We start from the raw sequence: 27,014 nt of genomic DNA, 5'->3' as shown, positions 1-27,014 counted from the left end.
CTGCAGTGCTGATTTTAGAATGTGTCTTGTTGGATGAGTGAGGTCTTACTCTGTTACCTAGACTGTCCTGAAACTTCTAGTCTCAAGCAATCATCTTAGTCAGCCTCTCTTTAATGTGTATGGGTGTTTTATCTACATGTATGTCTGTGTTACCACATTCATGTCTGGTGTTCGAGGAGGCCTGAAAAAAGTATTAGATCCTCTAAAACTGAAGTTAAACCACCATGTGAGTGCTGGAAATTAAACCCAGGTCTTCTTGAAGAATAGCTTTTGCCTTAATCACTGAGCCATCTCTCTACCCACAAATGATTTTTTAAAACTAAAATTTTAGTATAAAAAGGGTTTTAAACAACATGGGTTTTGTTATTAAATATTCATACATGTATCATGCCTTGCCCATAGTCCCACTCCCTGTACTTGGTGTCTTCCCCTTGTCCTGTTCTGCTTCCTCCCCTCATTTATGCTGTATGTATGTATGTATGTATGTATGTATGTATGTATGTATACACTTCTTATTTTTGGTCTTTTTGAGACAGGGTCTCTATTATACAGCTCTGGCTGTTCTGAAACTCTATGTAGACCAAGCCATCCTCAAGCTCACAGAGATCCACCTGGGATTGAAAGTGTGCGACACCACACCCTGCTTCTTGGAATGCTTTTTGTTTTCTAGTACATTTATTGGGAAGGGAAAGCATACGTGGTACAGCATGTGTGGGAGGTCAGAGGACAACTTAAAGAAGTTAGTTCTTTTCTTCCACCGTGTGGTTCAGTGATCCAACTCAGGCTGGTAGACTTGGTGGCAAGCACCTTTACCCATTGAGCCATCTCACCAGTCCTAGAAAGTTCTTTAACTGGACCATTTTATCATATACTGTGCAGGTTGTTGTTTTCTTCTTCTTCTTCTTTTTTTTTTTTTTTCTTTTTTTCTTTTTTTCGGAGCTGGGAACCGAACCCAGGGCCTTGTGCTTGCTAGGCAAGCGCTCTACCACTGAGCTAAATCCCCAACCCCACTGTGCAGGTTGTTTATGACAGTTTAATTGCCTGGGCAGAGAAACCTGTCTTGGGGATGGGGAGCAGTTAATGGTGTTAAGCGTGCCAGGGAGGGCCTGAAGGAAAAGCAAGGCAGAAAGAAGCTTGTTTCAAAGGTGGAAATAGTGTTGTCTTCCTGTAGACTAATTTGGATTCTTCTGATCTCTCAGCAAACTGCAGTCATGTATTTTACTTCCTCTAGGAGCCTAGGAGAACAGCAGACAAGTGTGCATGGGAAAAGCTCTACTCAGCCAGCTGAGAACAGCAGTGTTGCCATGACTCCCACCTATGTGGACAGCCCACGCAAGGTAACGGTGGCTCACCAGCCGGGGACTGATGCGGCGTGCTCACCAGGGCCATGAGTGCAGGATCAACTGTGCTGATGCTGGAGATAAACTCTCCCTCAAACCCTCTTTAGGTTCTGTTACCCTTCATCACAGAACCTTCTCGTTCTGGCAGTGAGTGGATTTCTATTCAGATGCAGTATGCGAATCACACAGACTGAGATCTGACGTGAGCTTTGCCGTTTGCTGTGTAGTTTTTCTCCAGTGTCCCCATTCACTCTACTGGAGGGGAACTGGAAATCCCTGAAGCACTGTCCGCACAAGCCTGTTCTGTTTTGATCACACAATTCCTATTCCTTGTTGGTTTGGTTGAAGACTCCTGAGAAATACTTGAAAAGAAAAATGCAAACAAAACTTTGAGACTCCAGGCCTTTGTTAGGCCTAGCAAGTGCAACAGAATGGCAGACAACCCTAGGTCTGACTTTTGTGTCTTCTAGGAAGTTCAGACACATCATTTTGTGTGGAGGGTGAGCTGATTCTGTGGTCTCTTATCTAGCTTTTACTAACTTAATATTTATTAATTTTACTCATATCATAAAAGTTTTCCATGTCATTTTTTCAAGGTTTTTTTTTTTCCTTTTAAGTTTTAGGGATTCAACCAAAGCCTTTTATACACTAGGCAACTAGTCTACAACTGAACTAAACTCTCAGTCCCTGAGATATATGTCAAAAGTAACTTGTGCTAGGGCTTAGAGGTAGAGCATTCAGTTTATATGCTCAAGACCTTGGGTTTGGTTCCCAAACTACATACACACAGAAAGCTTGTTTAAAGCTTGTTTAAATCTCATCTTCGAGGTAAATTTTAGCTGGGTGTGGTAGGGCATGCCCTTAATCCCAGCACCCAGTGAGCAGAGGCAGGCAGGTCTCTGTGAGTTGGAGGATAGCCTGGTCTACAGAGTGAGTTCCAGGACAGTCAGGACTATAGAGAGGATCTGGGGTAAGATGTTACCAATTGTATAGAATTTAATCTATGGTATGTAAAATTCTAAATGGTGCTAATGAACTTCTTTAAGGCAGTTATTTGGCTACAGATCTGATTAATTACCTTCATATAAATTACTAGAATTATACTCTAGGGATTAAAATATGAGAGAAGTATCAACCAAAACTGTAGGCAGCTTGGAGGCTGCGGAACAGAGATCAGCAACTCTGTGTGGATTTAAGGCTTCATGGCAAAATAAAGGTACTGAATAAGTACTTCTATAACCATATCAAATCATAAAGGCTATTCTTTGCTCATAGCCTGTTAATACCAGGTGAATGATCAGATCTACTCTTTTTTTTAAAGATTTATTTATTAATTTTATATACATATACTGTAGCTGTCCTCAGACATACCAGAAGAGGGTATCAGATCTCATTACAGGTGGTCATGAGCCACCATGTGGTTGCTGGGATTTGAACTCAGGACCTCTTAACCACTGAGCCACCTCTCCAGCCCCCAGATCTACTCTTTAAGTGGTGGTTTACTAACCCTGCTCAAAGGAATAGCTTTTGATCGCAAAGAGAGTCTATGTACAAAGGAACTTTCTTTTGGCCCAAAACAAAACAAGACAAAAAAAACCCCTTGGTCTCGTTTCTGTGACATAGGTCTTAGTATCATCAGTGCCTCAGGTGTTATATTCAGGGATGGCTCATGCCTCCCAGCCCTTTTCTGACCTCCTTACATATGTCATTTCTCAGGGTTGGAGATGGAGCCTAAGGTAAGGTGGGAAAGTAAAGAGACTGTAGGAAGGTTGAAGTGCACTCGAGATCACAAACTGGGCTGCTCCTCAGGATGCTCACTTTCCTCATCTGACTTTTGGAAGCCATGGTGCTGGGGTGTGTCTTCCAAGATTAGAGAACCAGATGCAAAAATCCCGCGAGAAGCCCTGCTAGCATGCCTGGAGAACACCTCTTCCGGTGTCTGTGATACATCTACATTTTCAGCCATGCCTTTGCACGGTGTGCTTCTGATGCCTGCAGTGGCTGTTAGGAGATGCTGGCGTGATGATAAAAGAAAGGAACATCAAATGTCTCCATTGTTTCACTAGAACTGAAGGAGAGTAGCGACCTTGATCGGTTGCCTCTCCTGCACTGATGACAGTCATTCCTGCAAGGCAAAGGCTTGAAGGACCAGAAGATCATTGAAGCTCCTATTTGTCATTTTACTTTTCAAATGCCTCAGCATTTAAACCCAGCCCTAGGTAGAGAGGGGCGACTGCTTCAGGAAGCCGGAGCATTAGTGCTGACTTTGACTCGTTACCCAGGCAGTAGAGGAGCAGGTACTGCCGCCTTTAACCCCCCACACGCACAGATTACGCAGGGCTTTTCTCTTGATTGATTCTTTGCCGCCACATTCAGTAACTAACAGGCAGAAGACATCTTAGGTTCCAGTGTCTCTCCTAGAGGGCTATTACCCAGGCAGAAGGGCAAGATGTCTCTGTTCCCTACACTGCTCTGGGACTGTCCCTCTTCCTTGCACTGATCTGAAGGAAGTCAGAGGCATTCAATCCGTAGGTACACAAAGAGCTTGGCTGTAGCTTCCAGCTCCTGTGCCTTTGCCCACGTGGATGGTATTTTGCTGACTGAGGTGTGGTTTCTTGCTTGTGCTTTGCATTTGGATATTGTCTTTCTGGGCCAGTCCTGCTCCCTGTTCCAGCCCCACCCTATCCCCCCACGTCCTAGTTTTTCTTCTCCCCTCCTTGTTTTCATTTATTTATTTACTTGTTTTTCATCCCCCTCTCCTGTTCTCATACACAATCCATTTCTTGGCTCCCTTGCACCTGCTGCTGCTGCTGCTGTTGCTTCCTCCTCCTCTGACTTCAGGACGGGGCCTTCTTTATGGAGTTTGTCCGCAGCCCACGCACAGCATCATCTGCCTTCTACCCTCAGGTTAGTCCAAACTCCTGCCTGTGCATGCCCATCCTGTTGGCAGAAGGCTCAGGCGGGCCTTCTGTTTACCTCTGAGCAGAGAAAATTGGACTGAATCTAAATTTGAGGGGCAGCTGAATTGGCTTTGTCTCTAAGGGGTCTTGGTGTTCACACAGCAAAGGAGAATGGGAGAGATTCCTGTGCGAGGACAGCCTGCCTCACCTGCACCAGACCATTGCTTCTCATGGCTGCTCTGTGGGTCACCCAATTGCCATGACTCTCATTGGCGCCACATTGCAGCCTCTGCCCCCTTATATTTTATAGGCGTCATGACGTGTGTATTTAAGGACTGAACACTTATTTTTCTCCTCTTCATACAGCCAAGATAAATTTAAAACAGTATGGCAGGAAGTGGTGGGAAACAAGAACCCCATCATTTATAAATAGGCATGAGCTACATCATAGGCTAACAGTGTGTGGTCCTGCAGCTCACTTGCTCTCTGGCCTTCATTTATTTGGGATGAAGTCATCCAGGCCTTAAAATTCTTTACCTACCATATGCCTAGCACACCATCTCATTTCACCTTAGGACATAACCTAGCAGTTAAGTAAAAGTGTTACTCTGGTTTATAAGTGGAGAAATAAAGGGCAAAGAAGTTGCTTTCTACAGTACAGAGAACTGGGATTTAAACCCATGACCCACAAAACTTCACTCCAAACCCACTGTGTAATTAGCACTAGTAATTACTGTTTTGACTGCTCTTTGAAGGCAAATAGGGCTCCCTGCTCTTTATGGAGGTTTCTAAGTATTATATGAAACTGACTGGGCTGTAGAGAACTAGTTACAGAGATCTGAAAAAATGTCCAGGGTTTATGCAAAGTGGGTCTAGCTAAGGAGAAAAGGACTTACTTGTCAGGCTCAGTAGGAGAAGGTAAGGAGTCTTTCTTTACTGAATGTCAGAAAAGCAGCTCACTGAGCTTCCACTTTGCCAGTGCTTCATAAATATAATCTTTGTAACAGCCTATGACGGTAGGAGGTCAGTGTCATAGAGGAATTAGTGATTCTACTCTACCCGTTTGAATGAGAGATGTTTATCTCTCCTGGTGTTGTAAAATCTAATCTTCACTGTAAGAGGAAATAGTAACTTAACAGTGATTTTAAATGGTGTCATTTTGAATATTAGAAACAACAAATGTTTTCAACAAATTACATGGGAATGAGATCATAACAAGCTTATTTCTGATCATAGTGCAAATAAGCTTTTGTTAGTCATTAGAAACAATAGAAAATATCTATATGTTTAGAAATGAACACACTTCTAATCTTGCATATGTAAATGAACAGCATGAGCTCTAATCATTAGTCATGATTAATTAGAATTAGTATAATTGGCCCTCTACATCCATCCATAATCAACCATAGATCAAAAATATTGGGGAGGAAAAATTATGTCTATTCTGAACAGGTACAGACTTTTTTCCTGTAGCCTAGTCTCCAGACAGTGTAATGTAGCAGCTGCTCTCATAGCTGTTCTGCACATTAGGTATTAAAAGTCAGTTAGAGGGGTTGAGGATTTAGCTCAGTGGTAGAGCGCTTGCCTAGCAAACGCAAGGCCCTGGGTTCGGTCCCCAGCTCTGAAAAAAAGAAAAAAAAAAAGGTCAGTTAGAGATGATTTAGATTTATGCTAGTATGTCCAACCTGCATGTGGACTTCATGTGCTATAGGACAGCTGTGAGTACATCCCAATATGAAATCATAAATTTGAAACAGTAGGAGATTTCTTTAACTTTTTTAAAATTCTGTGTTTTGTTTTGTAACTGGACTGTGTGAGTCTAGTGTTTGACTTTGTAGGTGACCTGTGTTGTGTTGAAATGTCAGAAGGTTGAGCTTGTGAATGTACACAGGGCGACTTGCATAGATAGGTTATCCACAAATATTGTCATTTTAAGAGATTTGATCGTCCATGAAGAGGAGGGTGAATGGCTGTGATCTAAATATACCGTATTCATGTATGAAATTACCAAAGAGTAATAAGCAAATATGCATTAAATTGACATAATTCAATTTTAGTCACACTTTGCTGTAAAAACACCATTACCTCCAAGAAATGAAACCCCATGGATAAAGAAATAGATTCTAAAACATAATTAGTTCTAAAGTACAGTTTGTACAGAAGCACCTTGACATTGTACCAAAGCTAAGATTTGTAAGTAGCTTTCTTGCTCTACCATATTTTAGAACATTTATGTCACATGGTTTTGTATATTTCTTAATAACAAAAATAAAAAGAACAAAGGTTGCAATTGTATGCAGAAAGAGTGCTTAGGGACTTTGCTAAGAGTCAAATTTTAACTTATCTGTCCTTTTTGTTGTTGGTTTTAAGACTGGGCCTCTATGAAACTCTGGCTGCTCTAGAACTCACTCTGTAGACCAGGCTGCCTTAAATTCACAGAGATCCATTTGCCTCTGCCTCTGAGTGCTGGGATTAATGGTGTGAGACACCACGCCTAGCTTTACTTACACATATTTTTACAGCCATTCACCCTCTTCTTCACCCTACATCTCCCTCACAACTTCTCTTGGGACTCTTGCAAAGGGGTGTGTGTGTGTGTGTGTGTGTGTGTGTGTGTGTGTGTGTGTGTGTGTGTGTGTGTGTGTGTGTGTGTACGTATGTACGTACATGTGCGCGTGTGTGCACATGCACATGCACATGCTGAGATAGGGTTTCACTCTGTAGCCCTGGCTGTTCTAGAACTCACCCTGTAGACCAGGCTGACCTAAGAGATCTGCCTGCCTCTGTCTCCAGAGTGCTGGGATTAAAGGCGTGAGCTACCACTGCCCAGCCCTTTCTTTTGTAATAGCCCACTAAGTCTAACTAGTGCTTCTTTCTTCTTCCCTGCATAAAAATATGCCTGTGTGGGAAACCCAAAGGAAAACAATATAGGGTAAGACCTTGTAAAGCACCTACAACTTTGAGCTAATTTCAGCTCTAAGCTTCCTGTAGCCAAAGTGTGGGAAGCAGCTTCCTGAGGTTCTGAGTGGTCAGAAAAAAAGACAACACCGTTTTCAGGAAAACATGGCTTTTTCTGGTGTAGGACCTGAGCAAATTGTCCATGAAAGATAGGATATGTGTAATACAGAGCAGAAGTCAGGCATTCATGGCAAACCTGGCCCACCATTTTGCTCTTGTAAATAAAACTTTCTGGGACATACACAGGCGCACACACACCACCTCTTTTTGCCTATTGTTCCTTTGTTTTTGTTTTGAGACATTGTCCCACATCGCCCATCTAGTCTGTTCTGGAACTTACCATGTAGTCAAGGATGGTATTGAACTATTGATCCCCTGGTCATGTGTTCACCACCACACCCAGCTTGTTTTGTTTCTTTGCTTTCTTGGGTTGGTTGGTTTTGGCTGTTGACTCACGAATGGCTGCTTCAGTATTCTTCAATATTCTTTTTTTTTTTTTTTTTTTTTTTTTTTTTTTTTGGAGCTGGGGCCCGAACCCAGGGCCTTGCTCTTGGTAGGCAAGCGCTCTACCACTGAGCTAAATCCCCAACCCCTTCAATATTCTTTTTTAAAAAGAATTATTTATTTTATGTACATGAGTACACTGTAGCTGCCTTCAGACACAACAGAGGAGGGCATCAGATCCCATTACAGATGGTTGTGAGCCACCATGTGGTTGCTGGGAATTGAACTCAGAACCTCTGGAAGAGCAGTCAGTGCTCTTAACCACTGAGCCGTCTCTCCAGCACCATCCTTCAATATTCTTATGAAGAGTTGCAACAGAGATGTAGCTCACGAAGCCCAACATGTGTTATAACTGGAAGATGTTGGCCTGTCTAGAGCCTCAGTGGCTGTGCACCGATGGTGCCTGGACTGCAGCTGCCTCTTGCTCTACTTCTCTGGGTGGTGATGGTACCCATTGAAGCCTATGTGGTCGGCTTTTTTCGTTGGTTTTGTTTTTCTTAAATCATTGAACCTTGCAGTGGGAAAGCACAGTGGTTCTGTTAGAGCCAGGGCAATTCTTTATTTCATGGAACAGCTGATAATATCTAGAAACATTTTTAACACATCTGTGTGTAGCATTACTCGCATCTAATGTGTGGGGTTGGGGCAGTGCACGGGCCACCCTGGAACAAAGATTCATTGGATCCCAAGTGGCCGTAGTGCTGAGATGACAAAGCCTGTTGAAAAATAGGTATTTACATCATGTAACAAAATATCTGATAAGAGAAGGCTCTGTCTGGAGGACTTATTCAAGAACTGTAAGTTGAGGCTTTTATTGTTTTTCAGAAGTGGCTGAAAGGCTTAGTCGTTCTTTGTAAATATTTGGTCTGAGATGTGATTGTTAGTGATGCCATGGGGATGTAGGTGAGTGGGGCTTAGTTCTGCACTTTAGGAACCTTAAATGCAATGAGACAAGCAGACCACTTTCTGAGCAGTTCCTTCAGCAGGCTCACTCTACCACTTGGAAGCCATCGTGGGGATAATTAAGAAACATTAAGATAACTTGCAGGTCTTGACCCCTTTGGGGGTCAAACAACCCTTTTGTGGTGGGGGGGGTTTACATATCAGATATCCTGCCTATCAGATATTTACATTGCAATTTATAACAGTAGCAAAATTGCAATCATGAAGTAGCAATGGAAATAATTTTGTGGTTGAGGGTCATCACGACCTCAACTATATTAAAGGATCATAGCATGAGGAGGGTTGGAAACCATGAAGACCTATTGAGGTGGGTTTTTAGCCAGTGAAATAAGGAACCACAGGACCACAGAACTCATAGTACTGTACAAAGAAAGTTATTTGACTGAAAGTGTAGACTTGGTGAATGGCTGACATTGTGTGGAGATCACAAGTCAGACAGATGTTCTCTAGCGTTAGTTCACAGTGTGGTGGCTCACAGAGACTTGTAAGATTTCAGAGTAACAGGGTAACTAGGTTGGAATTGGTTTTTAGAAAGATGCAAGCGATGTTAATGGCTCATAGGTGGTTCTCAGGAGAAAGACTGTAGTTGTAGGCCAGTTACGATCCTATTCCTCCCTCCCAGGTAGAGGGAGAGACTGACCTATGCATGTGAATTTCCCAAGGGGAGGCCAGAGGGATAGGCCTCTCAAGGTAAAGCTAGAGCAGAAAGCTTGCTTAGAGATGCCCCTGAGGTTTGAACTCAAAGCTGAATGAACCACTGACAGGTACCGGAAGGCTGCCATGGTAGATAAAAAGTGCCTCCTGGGATGCCCTCCCATTTGTCCTCTCCAAATTTCTTTTCCTCCTCTGGCTCTCCTAAGATCCTGACTTCTCTCTTCTTTCTTTCTTTTTTGAGGCAGGGTCTCATTATGTAGCTCTGGCTGACCTGGAACTTTCCATGTAGACCAGGCTAGCCTCGAACTCACAGAGAGCCTCCTGCACTACTTTGCCCAGTTTTCTGTGTTCTTTTCACAGGGAGTGTCCTTCAGTGTCTGTCTTGTGGTTTGAGTCTGGTACTGAAGCGATGACTGTGGTTCTAGGGTTACTGTGATTGACTGGCTTCTGTCTGCCTTGGTTTAGAGGAAGTGAGTCTTTATTTTCTCTGACAAGGTAGTATACCCAGGACTGGGTGTGGTCTCTAGACTCTTGGCTCTTCCATCAGGGACCAGTAGGGACTGAAAATGGAGAAATGGAAAAGACCCTATGTATAAGTAGCCTTACTGTATGTGCATGAATATGTATAAAATGTGTGTTGACTTTGTAAACCAGTATAGCTTATTTACTGTTTACCTTTGGATAATTTTGGATCCATGTACTAACTTTTTACCCTTCTGCAGGCATCTGTGGACCAAACAGCTTCTCTGGTGTTGGACAGCACCAGTTTAGGGGTCAGCACGTGCCAGTCCATGGATAGAGGCAATAACCAGACCTTTGGGAACTCCCAGAACATAGAACAGGCCTTTCCCTCTACAGGCTCTGGAGACTGCAGGTGAGCTGCAGAATAACCAAACTGACACTCTCATTGGGTAGGGAAAGTTTAACCAAAGATGTAGCAGTTGGGAGTCCAAAGCTCTTGCCATGTTCTAACTGCTACAAGTCATGTGGGACTCTGAAGGAATCAGTACTTATGACCAAGTGGTAGGGTATAGGATCTGAGTTCTCTCAGAGATGTTGAAAGTATCAGACATCTTGTCAGTTCTGTTCATAACGCCTTGCACAAGTGCAGGTCGGTCAGGAAATGCACTAGCAGTGGATCAGGATCAGTCACAGAGAAGGGTACTGTCTATGCCTCATTTGCTTAGTATACGTCCAAGCTTTTCTTTTTTTTTTTTCTTTTTTTTTTTTTTTTTTTTTTTTTGGGCCAAATTTTTTTTTTTTTTTTTTTTTTTTTTTTTTTTTTTTGGGGGCCGCCCCCAGGGCTTTGCCCTTTTTTTTTTTCTAAATCCCCACCCCCCCCCTTTTTTTTTTTTTTTTTTTTAAAGGCAGGGTTTCTCTATTATGTAGCTCTGGCTGTCCTGGAACTTGCTCTGTAGATCAGGCTGGCCTCAGACTCACAAAGACCCACTGCCTCTGCCTCCTGAGTGCTGCTGGCATTAAGGTAGATGCCACAATGTCGCAGTTGATGGGATGGCACAGTCTGTAAAGACACTTGCCTTGCAAGCCTACTGGCTTAAATGCGACTCTGGAACCTATGCAAAGGGAGAAAGAAAGAACTAACTCCACAAAGTTGCCAGTTTTGAGAAAGCTTTTTCTGTCTTTCTTGGCTGTGTTTGCTTTGTGGCAGTTCTACTTAGTCTGTCCTTACTGAGTCACTGTCCTGACTGAGCAGATCTTGGCTCTATGATCTGAGAACGTTGACTTTCACAGCCCTCTCCCTGAGGTGAGGGTAGCTGCTGCTCTTGGATACTCATGAGCTGGTCCTGTTGGCAGGCACTGCATTTCCTTATGTCATAAACTCGCACTGATGTTGACTCTACTACGTGCACCACTCGGTGTTCACTTTGGCTTGTAGAGGAGATGCTTGTTCAGGCCTAACTCTTCTCCTCTAATGTCTCTCAGGCTCAAGTCCTCAGCATACCCAGCTGTGGAGGAGATTAGAGGGGCTGCAGAGCGTGCATGAGGAGAGGAAATCCATGTGCTTCCTCATTGCTCAAGAGGGTCGAGAAGCAGGGTTTTAGGGTTTCACTGCTGTGAAGACACCATGACCACAGCAACTCTTATAAAGGACAACATTTAACTGAGACTAGCTTACAGTTCAGTTTAGTCTGTTGTTACCATGGCCAGAAGCATGGCAACACAGAGGCGGACATGGTGCTGGAGAAGGAGCTAAGAGTTCCATATCCAGATCCACGGGCAGCAGGAAGAAACCGTGAGCCATTAGGCCTTGCCTACCTCCAGTGACTCACTTCCTCCAACAAGGCCACACCTACTTTAACAAGGCCACACTCCCTAATAGTTCCACTCTTAAGAGCCTATGGGGCCACTTTCTTTTCAAACCACAGGTAAGAAGACCAGAAATGATGCAGTAGACAAAAGCAGGACCCAAGACTGAAAATTAATACAGTGTACATCCCATTTCATGACAAGGAGCTTAGCAACGGATCCAGCTGCGTTAGGAAAGGCTGAGTTGTCTGCCTTTGATGTTCTTGACTAGAGGGCCATCTCCTGACTGCACACTTGAACTCAAACTCAGGGTTAGAAGGAAGTTTTCTTCAAAGGTTTCTGAAGGCCTATTCTAACCCTGAGATTCTGGTTTAGGTTTTTATGGTAGTGCTGGACATTAACCCATAGTTTGAGATTATGAGCTACTACATTGAGTCCTGAAACACCCCACAACCTCCGCTTTGCAAATAGGTACTCAGAAGGTTGGAATAGGAGAATGGGGAAAGTTTAAGGAATTTCCAGTAGTGCTGAGTATTAATCTCTTTTCTTTCAGATTGTCCCACCCCCCATCCGCCATCTCTGTGATAGGTCTTTCCAAGTAGCCTAAGTTGATCTCATGACCCTCCCAACTCAACCTCCTCTGAGTGCTGGGATTATAGGCCTGTGCCACCACAGCAGCTCTAAGCATGTTTGAATCACTGTCACACCTTCACGGAGAACTTGGCAGCGGGTGGTCGGAAGATCAGGACTTTGGAATGTGACTCACTCGAGTGCAAATCTGGACTCTGATGCTTCCCACCTCTTGGACCTCCATCCGTTCTCTTAGCTAATTTGACTCGCTTTAGTGTTGGCTAGCTTTTTAGGTACCACATGTGTACCTCCGTGTACATGTTAGCCCCAAAACACCTTGAAAGACATGAGTAGCGCTGTCCCCCTTTTCAGGTAAAGAAATAAAGACCAAGATAATTCAGGGTCTCATAGCTGCTTAGTGATAATTCCAAGGTGCTGTCCTGTAAGCTCTCACCTAAAATTATCACACAGCGCTCTTTGATTTGATAAGGTTAAGTGACATGGGAGACAGCATCAAGCAAAACCAGAGCAGCCTAAGATTCCTAGGAAGAGTAATTTTAATGGAGCTAGAGATGTGTTTCAGTGCATAACGGCTACCATGCTCTTCAAAGGACGTGAGCCCCAGCACCCACGTTCCTGAGTCACAGCTGCCTGTAACTCCAGCTTCAGTGAATCCGAAGCCTTCCTCTGACTTCAGAGGCAAGCACATAATAAAAGAACACGAAAGGCCAAAGCGATTGAAGAGGGAGGTGCCTTTTAAGGGTGCTGTGTTTAGATACAAAATTACTTTGGCTTTTCGAAGCGCGTAAGGTCTTGGGTTCAATCCACAGCACTGAAACTAAAGCCCATTCATGGCACATGTGTCACGTTGTTCCGTTCTGCTCTGTGTTACAGCTCTCAGCAGCACATAGCCAGCTCTCTGACATCGTCCTCTACCCTGGTGGAGATCCTGGAAGCCATGAAGCATCCCTCGTAAGTGACAGGGCACATTATGAAGCAAGGGCAGAAGGTCCCTGAGGGAAGGCTGCTGTGGTGGTGTGGGTGGGTACAGTTATCCTTACTCTACTGCTCACCAGCTGTGAGCCATCGGCCAGTTACCTGACCTCCCGTTCATACAGCGAGAGGGTTTTGTTTCATTTTATTTTAGACAGGGTTTCTCTGTGTAGCCTTGGCTGTCCTAGAACTCGCTCTGTAGACCAGGTGGCAGCAAACTCACAGAGATCCACCTGCCTCTGCCCCCCGAGTGCTGGGATTAAAGTGCTCCACCACCGCCCAGCTGCAGTGAATTTTTAGAAATTACATTTTACTTATTTATTAGTGGGGAGCTAGAGGGCAGGCACGTGCGTGGGTCTGGTTTGCTGCAGTTACGTAATGGCAGTCAGAAGACCACCTGTGGGAGTTGACTCTCCCTCCAGATGTCCTATCAGAAACTGACAAGTTGTCAGGTTTGGTGAGAGGCCCCTTCATGTCCTGAGCATCTTGCTCGTCCTTACCTTAAGCTTTTACACACATGGTTACTGCAATGATTAAATTCTCATGTGAAGTACCTAGTGTGATGCCAACAGATAAAGTTTTCTCTGAGTGTCCCCTCCTCTCTCAGTTCTATCCTGCCATGGGTTTCTCTCGGTCTAGGAGTAATTATGTGGAACCCTCCCTTGGATCCCTTATTTCCCATCTTTCCCTTTTCCTTATGGCCACTGGCACGTGTTCCCTGCTCACTCGCTGGAATCAGGACGGGAGTCCAGCTGCTGTCTGAGCAGAAGGGCCTTTCGCCGTGCTGCTTCATCAGTGCGGAGGTCGTACACTGGCTGATGAACAATGTGGAGGGGGTCCAGACGCAGGCGATGGGCATCGACATCATGCAGGTGAGTCAGCGAGGCGAGGCGGGGTTTGTCTGCTCAGACCCTGTGATCGTGGTCTGTCACGGAAGGAGTCGCCCATTCCAGTAACGAGATTTGCAAGCCAAGGTGAGGATCTGTTTTCAACACACATGAGGCCTCTCTGGAGTTGATGGGAGGATGAGTCCTCCTTTGAATACACTTTGAAAACCTTAGGGTTGGAGGTGATAGCACAAGTCCCTAGCAGTGCTGAGGAAGTGGAGGCAGGAGGATCATAAGTTCATAAGTTAGAAGCCATCCTGTTCTACATAGTGAAGCCTTGTCTTAGAAATACATCAACAGGTGTGTGTGTGTGTCTGTGTCTGTGTCTGTGTCTGTGTCTGTGTATCTGTGGGTCTGTCTGTGTGTGTATGTGTGTGTGTCTGTCTGTCTGTGTGTCTGTGTATCTGTGTGGGTCTGTCTGTCTGTCTGTATATGTGTGTGTGTCTGTGTGTGAATGTGTGTACACACACATGCTTTGATTTTAACGTTTGTCAGAATTTATTGTTTGAACTGAAATATTTTGGACAAAGTCTTGTTCTTGTCCCTCAGATAAATATCTGTCAAAGATTTTTCAGGGAGCGGTCCCCAGCCCCAAGCCCAGTTTTGCCCTGATAATGCCTGTGTATCCAAATCCTAAGGCCGAGTTCCAGGCTCTGCAACAGAGGCATCTTCACAGGGCAGTACAAGGCACCAGACAGGAGTGTCTTCATCTCCTGTGCCTTGTGCCTGACGGGGCCGCCTCATAGTGCTCACTTCCATATCACCGAGACTTGTATGTGGCTTGGCACATAGTAGGTACTCGGGAGATTAATATCACCGAGTTAACTCACTGTTGAGCAAACAGAGCAGAAGAATGAATAAGGTCGGTTGACTGGGCTGGTTCACACTGTGTTGTCCATACTGAGCTCTGCAGGATGTTGTTGAAAGGGCTGGCTTTCATCACTGCTTGGTAAATTTAATAACTAATTTAAATAAGAATGCTGTCGTCTCTTGGAGATCTTGATATGCTGTTTCACTCTTTGGAGATCTTGACATGCTATTTTGCCTAGCTTTTCCCTGATAAACTCCCATCTCCTTGAGCGCATTGCTATTGGTAAAATAACAGGGTGTTACAACAATTTAAGGGAAATGAGCTGAAGGTACACATGCCAGTGTAGAGAAGTGTCAGAAGCATGATATCAGTAAGAACAAGTTGATAAAAGATCCAAGTATTATACCTTTATTTAAATTTAAAATACTATAAAACCTCATTCTCATGTCAATACATATGTACATAAAACTTTTTAAAATATATATACTTGAAACATTCACTCAGACATACATGTACTCACAACATAAACAAATAAATTTTGGGGCTGAAGGGAGATGGTGTGTTGGTTAAGAGTGCTTATTGCTGGGGTTGGGGATTTGGCTCAGTGGTAGAGCGCTTGCCTAGCAAGCACAAGGCCCTGGGTTCGGTCCCCAGCTCTGAAAAAAAGAATAGGGAAAAAAAAAAAAAAAAAAAAAAAAGTGCTATTGCTTATCCAGAGGACCAGAGTTTGGTTCCCATATCGGGTGGCTTGCAACCATCTATAAATCCAGCTCCAGAGGATCCAATTCATAAAATATAAATAAATCCTTTAGATAAATCAAACAAATGTTTTTAATTTAAAAAATGTGCTTGAGAACATTACTTGTATTAGTTACTTTTCTATAGCTATGAACAAGGCCACATAACAAGAGAAATAAGTCAGGCTTAGTTCTGGATTAACGTCCATGATGGCTGAGTGAAGGCCTGGTGGCAGGAACAGCTGAGAGCTCCACTCCAGCAGAGCAGGAGGCAGAGTGCATATTGGTGATGAGCCTTCCCCTAGTGACACACTTTCCTCCACAAAGCCACGCCTCCTAATCCTTCCCAAACAGTTCTACCAACTGGAGCCCAAGTATTCAAACATATGAGCCCATGGGGGCCATTCTCATTCAAACCACCACATTTCTTAATTGTTTATTTCTGGGAGAAAAAAAAGAAGATTGGGACTTAAAAGAATCCATAGTTTTGTTGTCGTATGTATCTTTTTTTTTTAATGTTTTGTAAACGTGTGCACCAGTAATCTGCATGTATTGCAAGCAGAGGTCAGATTAGATTAGTGTATTAGAGTCCCTCAAATTGGAGTTAAAGGTGGTGCTGAGCCACCATGTGGGTTCTGAGAGCTGAACTGGGGTTCTCTGAAAGACCAACAAGTGCTCTTAACCACTGAGCGAACGAACTCTCCTATGTTCTCGCCCTATGTTCTATATATTTTTAATTTATTTTTTAAAATTTTATGTGTTTGAGTATTTGCTTGCATATGTGTTTATGTCCCACATGAAAGCCTGGTGCCAGAGGAGGCCAGAAAATGACATCTGATCCCCTGGAACTGGAGTTATAGACAATTATTAGTTACCATGTGGTTAGTAAAAATTAAACCCTAGTCCACTGGAAGAGAAGCCTGTGCTTTTAACCACTGAGACATTTCTCCAGCCCCTGTTCTGTTCTGTTCTGTTCTGTTCTGTTCTGTTCTGTTCTGTTCTGTTCTGTTCTGTTCTGTTCTGTTCTGTTCTGTTCTGTTCTGTTCTGTTCTGTTTTTTGAGACGGTCTCTCTCTGGCCCTGGCTGTCCTGGCGCTCACTGTAGACCACGCTGCCCTGGAACTCAGAGAGATCCACCTGCACCTCTCTCCTTAGTTAAAGGCATCACCAACATGCCAGATGATTTTTTTTTTTAAATAACAGTTGATGTCGTAGTGCTCCCTTATCTCAGTCATTTCCTAAACTCTCAGTTAACTGCGGGAAACTGACTCAAAATATTTACTGGAACATTCCAGAAATATTGTTTTAAATCATGTTTATTATATGTGGTATATACTATAGCTCCATTATATTACTAGTTATCATTAGTATCCTATTATGCCTAATTTAGAAATCAAAAATGCAAGCGTAGGAAAAACTGTACTATACTAGTCATTCTTTGATATCTGAGGATAGATTCCAAATTTACTGTAGGTATCAAAATCTACAAACGCGGGCTGGAGAGATGGCTCAGCGGTTAAGAGCACCCGACTGCTCTTCCAGAGGTCATGAGTTCAATTCCCAGCAACCACATGGTGGCTCGCAACCATCTGTAAAGAGATCCGATGCCCTCTTCTGATGTATCTGAAGACAGCTACAGTGTACTTATATATAATAAATAAATAAATCTTTAAAAAAAAAATCTACAAACGCTCAAATCCCTTCTATTTACAATAGGCCATGTAGGCCCTCCCATACATTTATTATACATCATTTCTAAATCCAAATAAGATGTCAGTGTACTGCTTAAGGAATGGTAATGGAAGAATCATCTGTGTGTGCTCAGTGCAAATGACTTTTCTCTTTTTTATTTCTTACACATTCCTTTTTTAAAAAATTTCATTGGTATATATTCATTGTACATGGTATTAGGTCACAGTAAGATATTTACATACACAGGCAGTAGTGGTGCATGCCTTAATCCCAGCACTCGAGAGGCAGGAACTCTCTGTGAGTTTGAGGCTAGACAGCTCTACAGATCAGGCTCTTCCGGGACAGCCAAAGCTACACAGAAACAGTGTCTCAAATACGTGAAAGAAAAGACAGTTCTTTTTCACAGGAGCTTATGGTGTACGTTACACATGTCTCCATCCACACTGCTGCTTTCCTCTTGCCCACTCACTTCTGTCCGTCACCTTTGTTTCCCTAGGACATATAGAAGATGTCGGAACCTCAGTCAAGAGAAAGCACAAAGCATTTCTTTTGTGGTTGGCTTAATTAATGTGATTATCTCCAGTTGTGTCAATATGTTGATTTTTATTGTGGATGCGTGTGTGTATGCATACCACATTTCTTTATGAATTTCTCTGTTGATGGGCACTTCAGTTGGTACTCTAGCATACCTCCTGTGAATGGTACTACAGTAATCATTGCCGGGCAAGCATCTCTGATATTCTGACGTGGAGTCCCTTGGGTAAATATCCAGGAGTGGTATAGCTGGGTCATGTGGTGGATGTGTTTTCTGATCTTTTGAGGACCCTCCATATTGATTTCCACAGTGTGCATCCACTTTTGCCCTCATCATTGCCGGCATTTGTTACTTACTTTATTGAATTTTATCAGTGTTTCTCTCTCTCTCTCTCTCTCTCTCTCTCTCTCTCTCTCTCTCTCTCTCTCTTCTCTCTCTGTGTGTGTGTGTGTGTGTGTGTGTGTGTGTGTGTGTGTGTGTGTGTGTGTGTGTGTACCACATGTTTGCAGAGGCCAGAAGAGGGCTTCAAGTTAACTAGAATTGGTGTTACAGGTGGTTGTGAGTGGCCATATGGGTGCTGGGAATCAAATCCAGGTCTTCCATAAGAGCAGAGCAGACAGTAGTAGCTCTTAACCACTGAGCCATCTCTCTCCAGACCCATTACCTGTTTTATTTATTCTTGTGAGTTTTTTTCCCTAAACATTTTTAAACAAAGCATTTATTTATTTTATATATGTGAATGCACTGTTGCTGTGCAGACACACCAGAGGAGGGCATCAGATCCCATTACAGATGGTTGTGAGCCACCATGTGGTTGCTGGGAATTGAACTCAGGACCTCTGGAAGAGCAGTCAGAGTTCTTAACTGTTGAGCCATCTCTCCAGCCCTTTTTGTTTTTCTTAAGACTTATTTTTTTATTGGTGTGTTTGTGTGTGTGTATGTCTGTCTGAATACATCTGTTAAGCAGATGTATTCAGGTATTCATAGAGGTATGTCTGTCTGTCTGTCTGTCTGTCTCTGTAAGCAGATGTATGTAGGTATTCATAGAGGCCAGGAGAGGGTGTCAGATACTTGGAAGTATAGTTATAGGTGTTGTAAGTAAGCTCCCTGTCATGGGTCTTCTGCAAGGGCTCTTAACCACTGAACCTTCTCTTCAGCCTGTTACCTCCTACCTCTGCCTCCCCAAACACTGGAACTGCAGGGATGTGCACCATACCTAGTCACGATGACTGCCCTTCTAACAGGTAGAATCTATAGGTGGTTGTTTGTTTGTTTGTTTAACATAAAAAACTTTATGTATATGGGTGTTTTCCTTACATGTATGTCTGTACACCACATGTGCGTCTGGTGTCTGCACAGGCCAAAAGAGGATGTCAGATCCTATGCAACTGTAGTTGCAGGCTGTTGTAAGCTGCCATGTAGGTTCTGGGAATAGACTCCCAGTTCTCTGAAAAACCAGCCCAGCCCCTCTCATGTAGATTTAATTCATTTTCCTCTAAACATTTTTGACATTTATTGGCTATTTTGTATTTCACCATTTGATAACTCCGTTCATTTCAGTAGGTCCATTTACTGATGTGGTTGTTTGATTTTTGGTTATTCGTTTATCTTTTATTTTTAGTTCTTTTCAAATTTTAGACATGTGTTCTCTGTCAGATGTGTAACTTGCAAAGGTTTTCTTTGTCTGCAGGCTGTCTGTCCACTCACTGTCCCTTTGCTGTTGAAAAGCTTTTTAGATTAGTTTGTAGTTTCATGAAGTCCTGTTTGTCCGTTGTTAGATTATTTCCTGGGCCTTATTCAGGAAGTCCTTGCCTATGCCTAGATCTTACGTGTTTTCCCTGCCTCTTTCTCTAGGAGTTTCAGAGTTCTAAGTCTTGCATTAAGGGTCTTGACTCAGTGGGAGTTAATTTTTGTCCAGGGTGAGAGATAGGGATCTAGTTTCATTCTTCTACAGTGGTGACGCAAGCTTCCCAGTCCTGTCTGTTGACGCACTGTCTTCAGTGAGTTTTTTTTTTTTTGTTTTTGCAAAAAGCATTGGTTGTGTGTCCTCACCATATTTCACTGATTGGTGTGTTTTGTGCGTGCCAGTGAGGTGCTATAGTACAAGGTCAAATACGGTGGTCCCTCAAGGTCAAATACGGTGGTCCCTCAGCGCTGTTCTTTCTGCTCAAGATTGCACTGGCTGTCTATGCATCCATACAAACTTGAAGATTCTTTTCCTACTTCTGTAAAGAGTGATGTTGGAACTTCATGGGATTGCATTGAATCTGTAGACTGCTTCCGGTTAGTTAGGTACCTTTCATATTAATCCTTCTAATCCATGGGCACAGGATCAAAATGCATAAAAAGAATTTGATGACATCTTTTCTCTTTCTGTTTTGTGGAATACTTTAAGAAGCACTGGTTAGAAAACAAAGAACCAACCAGGAGCACTGGTATTAATTACTTTTTTAAAGCCCTGTTAGATTAGCAGTGAACCAAGATGACCTTGAAACCCTCATCCTCCTGCCTCCACCTCCCCAGTAGGATTACATGGGTGTGCATCACAACTAATTTTCCTTTGGGGATCTTGGGAGACACTCCCTAAGAGTGTTCTGCCTAGCAGAATGTTGAATTTATTGAAGTTAGATGGTTATCTACTTGGATGGTTTCTGTATGTTCAGAATGTTTGATGAAATCCATCCATTTCTACCTTAGAACAGCTTCCGCTTTACATAGCATGTTGTCTGATGGGGATCCGAGGTGTGAACTCAGTTCTCCAGGCACTCAGCTACCTCGACTGCTACGTACAAGCAAGGGCTGTCGCTTTGAGACGTCAGCTGCAAGAATTTCAAGTTTTCACTGTCTTTCCTAGAAAATGCTGGAAGAGCAGCTCATAGCGCATGCGTCTGGAGAAGCATGGCGAACCTTCGTCTACGGCTTCTATTTCTACAAGATAGTCACGGACAGAGAGCCCGAACGAGGTCAGAGCCAAATCACATGCGGTTGCCACGGGGGCAAGTGCTTTCCTAATCGTTCTCATCACAATGCATCTTTAGCTCTGTGCGGCTTTGTATTTTGAGTTGACATTCTGCTAACTTCTTTCAGCATTTGTATGTATTTTAAACATAAGTGAATAACAATGCCGATTTTTCAAAAAGATTTATTTAGCTATTTTTATGAGAGAGAGAGAGAGAGAGAGACCTGCACACACAAACGCCTGTGATGCCGGTTGGCATGTATGTGAATGCAAGTGCGTGAGTTTGGGTGCCCACAGAGGTCAGAGGTGTTAGATTTTCTTGGAGCTGGAATTATAGGCAATTATAGCCATGTAATTTGGATGCTGGGAACCAAACTGGGGTCTTCTGCAAGAGCAGCAGGTACTCTTAACCACAGAAACATCTCCTTACCCCGGACAGTGTTTTTTTCAATTGAACATGGGTCCTCTGCAAGAACGCCCAGTGCTTTTGACCACTGAACCATCTCTCTGGCCCTTTCCCTTATTTCTCTAAATCATGCCCAAGTTACTTATAACAACTAATAATATAGCACTATTGTGTCGTACTGCGTTGTTCAGGAAACAAGAAAAGTTTGGTCATATTCAGTGTAAATATTCTCCTGCCCCCCCCCTAAAATACTTTCCATGTATGTGATTGAATCATAGATGTACAGCTCATGAGTCCAGAGGGCTGAATGTTTGCAGCTGCCTGTTGCTTTTGGTTCTGAGATGGAACCCAAGGCCTATGCACATGAGGCAAACACCCTGCTTCTTTTTTTTTTTTTTTCTTTTTTTTGGAGCTGGGGACTGAACCCAGGGCCTTGAGTTTGCTAGGCAAGCGCTCTACCACTGAGCTAAATCCCCAACCCCAAACACCCTGCTTCTTAACCATGTTGTAGCCCCACCCCTTTTTAGTGAAGAAAGGGATTTCTCCAGTGGGGAACAATTTCTCGCATGAGTCTGTCTAGCTTGCATAGCAGGAGCTCAGACCAGCCTCCACAGTGTATGACTCTCAGGTGCATGGGGCCTGGCTGGAAGTGACTGCTTCCAACTGCAAGTCACTTCTCACCGCTGGGTCCACACCTGAGAAGGTATCGCTGGAGCCGTTGACTGTACACTCTTGTCAAGATAGTGTCTAAAAGAAAAGAAAAACCCACAACAACTTATGTCCTGAAATTATTATGAAACTGACAAGATAAAATAAAATTAGCCTACATAACAAAAGCCATTCGCAGTATTGAACAACCACCACCTCTTCCTTGTTAGCTGTCATTGTCCAACCCCTCCATTTCCAATCGCTCTCTTTGTAAACACTAGTAGGTTTTTGTTTCTACATATGCTATGTGTGTAGAGTTATAATAATACATAGGCTGTACACCCGGTTCCTTTCACTTAGCACAGTGTTTTCAAGGTCTGTCTGTATTGTAGCACGTATCAGTCAGAAAATGAGCGTTGTGATAAGGGACCCTTACTTCCCCCTGCGTTTTCCCAGTGGCTATGCAGCAGCCCTCTGCCCCGTGGCACACAGCAGGAGTGGATGACTTTGCCAGCTTCCAACGCAAGTGGTTTGAGGTGGCCTTTGTGGCAGAAGAGCTTGTGCACTCCGAGATTCCTGCCTTCCTCCTGCCCTGGCTACCTAGCCGGCCAGCCTCTTACGCAAGCAGGCACAGCTCCTTTAGCCGAAGTTTTGGAGGACGGAGCCAGGCAGCCGCACTGTTAGGTAAGTTGTCTTTGCAGCCTGGGAATAGCAGGTAGCCGGGAAAGGGTGGTTGCTGGCCCTCTAGCATGTAGAGGCCCTACTTAGAACCACAAGAAACGTGTGTGTGTGTGTGTGTGTGTGTGTGTGTGTGTGTGTGTGTGTGTGTGTGTGTGTGAAAGTCGCACTGTGTGGTCCTGGCTGGCCTATAATAAACACAGATCTATTTTCTTTCCCCTTCTGGACTTAAAGCAAAGGTTCTCAACCTCTGGGTCAGGGCCCCTTCAGAGGTCAAATGACTTTTTTAGAGGGGTTGCCTAAGACCACTGGAAAACAGATATTTACACTATGGTTCATAACTAGCAAGATTAGTTATAAAGTAGCAATGAAATAATTTATAATTAGAACTAACTGTGTTAAAGGATCATAGCATTAGAAAAGTTGAGAATTGTTGGTTAAAAGCATATGCCATCTTGCCAAACAAGAAAAAATATGTTTCTAAGTATAGCTGGATGTAGTGACTTCACCTTTTCATCCTAGCACTTAGGAGGCAGAGGCAAGACAATCTCTGAGTTCAAGGACAGCCAGGAATACATAGAGAGACCCTGTCTCACATACATACATACATACATACATACACACATATACATACATACATACATACATACATACACACACATACATACACACATATACACATATACATACATACACACATATACATACATACACACATATACATGCATACACACATATACATGCATACATACACACACATACACATACATATACATACATACACACATACACACATACACACATATACATATATACGTACACATATACATACATACACACATATACATGCATACATACACACATACACACACATATACATACATACACACACATACATACACACATATACATATATACATACACATATACATACATACACACATATACATGCATACATATACACATATACATACATACACACACATATACATACACATGCATAAACACATACATGCACATATATATATATAATATACACACACACACACACACACACACGACTTCTTTCTGGACAGATGAACAGATGAAATTGGTAGTACACATCCATAATCATAGCACTTGGGAGGCAGAAGCAGAGCAGGGATTATGAATTTGAGGCCAACCCAGGCTGCATAGTGAGGCCCTGTCCCAAAAATGTAACCAGTTTATTTATTTGCTAAATAAATAATGTATAACTTCAACACTTGAATTTTTCCTCAGAAAAAAACCCAAGATGGTTTACAGAATAGAAAGACCAGAGTTTCACTAGTGCCTATGATTAGATTGAGGTTTTTGTTTGTTTTACTGTTGTTTGGAATGGCTTTTTGTTTGTTTGCTTGTTCCTTTTTTAAAACTTCTGATGCTCACATGGAGGTAGCCGTTTTGAAATGCCTAATGTGGGTGCGTGGACCCTTGGCTTGGCCTATGGTGGCTCCCACTTCCCCATTCTTATTTAAGTCACTGAGCCGGGTTGCTACAGAGGCATCCGAGTCTGGAAGATACAGTACCACGTGCCTTCTGCCAGAGCACAGGCCTTCTAGTTTTCTATGAGAGTCTGTTAGATCTTGGAGTCAGGAGAGACTGTTACATTCCTCTAACCAAACTTTCCAAAGTGTTCCTGGTGAATGTAGATGGAACTAGCTAATTTCTTTTTTCAAAATTCCCTTCAGCCTGTTGAGGTTTGCTCCATTGCAATGAGGCAGCTCTGGCTGTGAGGGCCGAGCTCCAGTGTTCTTTCTCCTCTGGTGATATTGATCTGCTCTCTAGGTCATTAATAACACCCTAGAATGCTGAGCTCGTTTCTCCTCTGGTCCTGTGCATATTGATTAGCCTTCCCGTGTAGGTAGCTGCAGCTTTGCCCATACTGCAAGCATCTGCACTGTCAAATCTTACCCTGAGTACAGAGCCAGTGTGAGAGCAGTTACTGCTTGGCTGACATTTCCTCGGGTGGCCCCCAGACTCACCTCGCGCACACGTAACGGAGCTGGTCATGGAAGAGAGACGCTGGCAGTCACTGCTGGTGCTCATCTGGCCTTTGGTTATGACGAGCTTTCTGAATGTGGAGGGAATATTCATAGTGTGCCAGCCCAGACAGCACAGCTTTCTGTGGTGTGGAGTGTTGAGTAAATTGCTCCTGACAGTGTCATAAAGCAGGAACACAAGGCCCAGACAGAGTCCAGCTTTAATGAACGTTTTAGTATCAGAGTGAACAAGTAGATACCAAATGCCTCAAGTGCTCAGAAGCCACAGATTGAAGCTCATGTCATAAACTAGGAGGATAATGGGACAGAGAATAGAGGAGACAAGCGGCCAGAGGAGAAGGCAAGTGAGGGAGCTTTTTAGACCTTTCCGAGCCATGTGTTTCTTGACTGGGCTGCCATATCAGTTTGCACATAAGGAATTAAGCTAGGAGACATGAAATGTGGTTTTCAGAGACACGCGCCTGTGGCTAGAATTGCAGAAGCTTGGCTCTTCAGCTCCAAATCAAGAACCTTGCCCACTCTGCATGCGCTGGTACTGGGAGATGTCTGTTTCCTGGAGTGCCATTCACTACCCCAGCTAATGCTCTGCCTTCCAGCAGCAGCTCATTGAAACTGTGAGTGACAGGAGCCACTCACAACTCTGCCTGCAGAACCTGGACCCACGCCGAGATAGGAGAACAGATCCTGATTTATAGAAAACTTACCTAAGCCGGGTGTGGTTATTGGCCACGGGGACCAAAGCCCTGATGTACATGCTTCATTGTGAGGTTTCGTACCCTGAGGAAATATTGTAGAACCTAATGCCTTCCTGAGCTAATACCAGAAGAGGAATACTTCCTCCTCACTGGTCTGGCTGTTTTTCCTGTTATCTGTGAGTCACTGTGAAGCTCCTGTGTACAGCCTGGTTGAGTTTGAGTTCGTGATGATGGTTAAGATAGCATCCCTCTCTCATGAAAGAAAGGAAAGGATTGGCTAAGGAGTCAAACTGCAGCATAATTGGCTAAATCTAGCTTATGATTTTTTTTATAACTGGCCCTCCTTTTCTTTAGATTTACAAGTATTTGTGTGTATGTGCATACATAGAGGCCACAGATGACCCTGGGTGTCCCGTATCACTGTGTGCCTTCTCAGTCCTTTGAGGCAGGCTGTCTCCCTGAGGCTTGTATTATCTCAGCTAGGCCGGAAGCCAGCAAGCTCCATCTGCCCCCTTTAGAGCCGTGGTTACGAGTGTGTGGGACACGGCTTGCTGTGTGAGCATTAGGGCCTCAACTAGCGACTCGAGCACTCTTAAGTGATAAGCTATTTCTCTAGCCCCCAGATTTTGTTTTTTGTTTGTGACTGTATAGCAGCAGTACCCTCTAACTTACATTCCTCCTGTCTCAGCCTTCTGAGTGCTAGTATTGTAAGCTGCCGTGTGTGGCTATCATCACTGGCTTTCTTAAATGGAATTTTAGCTCTCCAGCACAGTTGCGTAAAGAATTCCCATAGATCCCCTGTCCCTCTCACACTCAGTCTCCTTCATTGTCAACTCCCACCGGCTGACATTTGTTTGGATCCACACTTTCATCACCCCAAATCCATGATTTTCATTAGGGGGTTTACTCTTGGTACTGTGCATTCTGTGGGTTTGTATAAGTTTACAATGCTGTATTTTCTATCATAGCAACATAATAGAGTCGCTTACTATCCTAAAATTTTATGTTTTTTTTTTTCTTTTTTTCTTTTTTTCTTTTTTTTTGGAGCTGGGGACCGAACCCAAGGCCTTGCGCTTCCTAGGCAAGCGCTCTACCACTGAGCTAAATCCCCAACCCCAATTTTATCTGTTTTTATAAAGTTTTATTGAAACATAGCTGAACCTATTCTCTTATGTAGTGTCTAAGGGGCTTTTGCCCTACAGTGGCATAGCTGCTCACAGACCACTCAGAATGCCTCAAATATTTATTATCTATCAGCACGCGGAGCAGAACAAGTTTTTTCTAGAGCCCTGGACTGTTGGGCCTCTGCTGGGCACTTGTGCAATTTCATACTCATGGTGCTTATTGTTCACTCTTCTCCACTACCCCACTCCTGTACCCCTCTCTGTGTGTCCCCACACCCCACTGTGTGCTGACACAGCTGCCACTGTCCCAGAGCAGAGGACTGTGACCCTGGATGTTGATGTGAACAACCGAACGGACCGGCTGGAGTGGTGCAGCTGTTACTACCACGGAAACTTCTCTCTCAACGCAGCCTTTGAAATCAAGCTACACTGGATGGCAGTGACTGCCACAGTGCTGTTTGAGATGGTAAGGTACTTTAAGGCAAGGGGGCACTGTGTAGAGGTTCCTTTCCATAGCCTGTTGCCCTGTTGGGATAGCCTTAAAATGCTAAACATAGAAAGTTGCTTCTTTACCTTGCCCTTTCTGACAGATAATGACCTGTTGTGAGTGACTGCATGCCCACTGTCGGTTGTTGAACCCTCTACCTATTAAATGCCAGTAGCATACCCCTA

At 43.6% G+C, this 27,014-nt stretch overlaps 1 protein-coding gene across 10 annotated transcripts in view; it reads left to right on the top strand.

Annotated features, from left to right (window-relative positions):
• The window catches only part of Depdc5 (DEP domain containing 5, GATOR1 subcomplex subunit), a 137,393-nt gene that overhangs the window by 99,413 nt on the left and 10,966 nt on the right, over positions 1 to 27,014 (top strand). For 7 of the 10 annotated variants that reach the window (XM_032915849.1, XM_032915847.1, XM_032915850.1 and 4 more), the window contains 8 exons: positions 1,232 to 1,337; positions 4,182 to 4,247; positions 10,042 to 10,193; positions 13,052 to 13,129; positions 13,890 to 14,022; positions 20,666 to 20,774; positions 22,281 to 22,508; positions 26,639 to 26,808. In XM_032915849.1, the coding sequence (XP_032771740.1) occupies positions 1,232 to 1,337; positions 4,182 to 4,247; positions 10,042 to 10,193; positions 13,052 to 13,129; positions 13,890 to 14,022; positions 20,666 to 20,774; positions 22,281 to 22,508; positions 26,639 to 26,808 (1,042 nt within the window). The remainder of the gene's footprint in view (positions 1 to 1,231; positions 1,338 to 4,181; positions 4,248 to 10,041; positions 10,194 to 13,051; positions 13,130 to 13,889; positions 14,023 to 20,665; positions 20,775 to 22,280; positions 22,509 to 26,638; positions 26,809 to 27,014) is intronic. The other 3 variants (XM_032915852.1, XM_032915851.1, XM_032915854.1) reach the window with 1 other exon arrangement.

The sequence above is a fragment of the Rattus rattus genome, chromosome 11 (assembly GCF_011064425.1).
Source record: "Rattus rattus isolate New Zealand chromosome 11, Rrattus_CSIRO_v1, whole genome shotgun sequence".
Lineage (NCBI taxonomy): Eukaryota > Metazoa > Chordata > Mammalia > Rodentia > Muridae > Rattus > Rattus rattus.
Note: the sequence above shows the minus strand (reverse complement) of the source record. Positions and strands in the feature narration are given on the sequence as shown.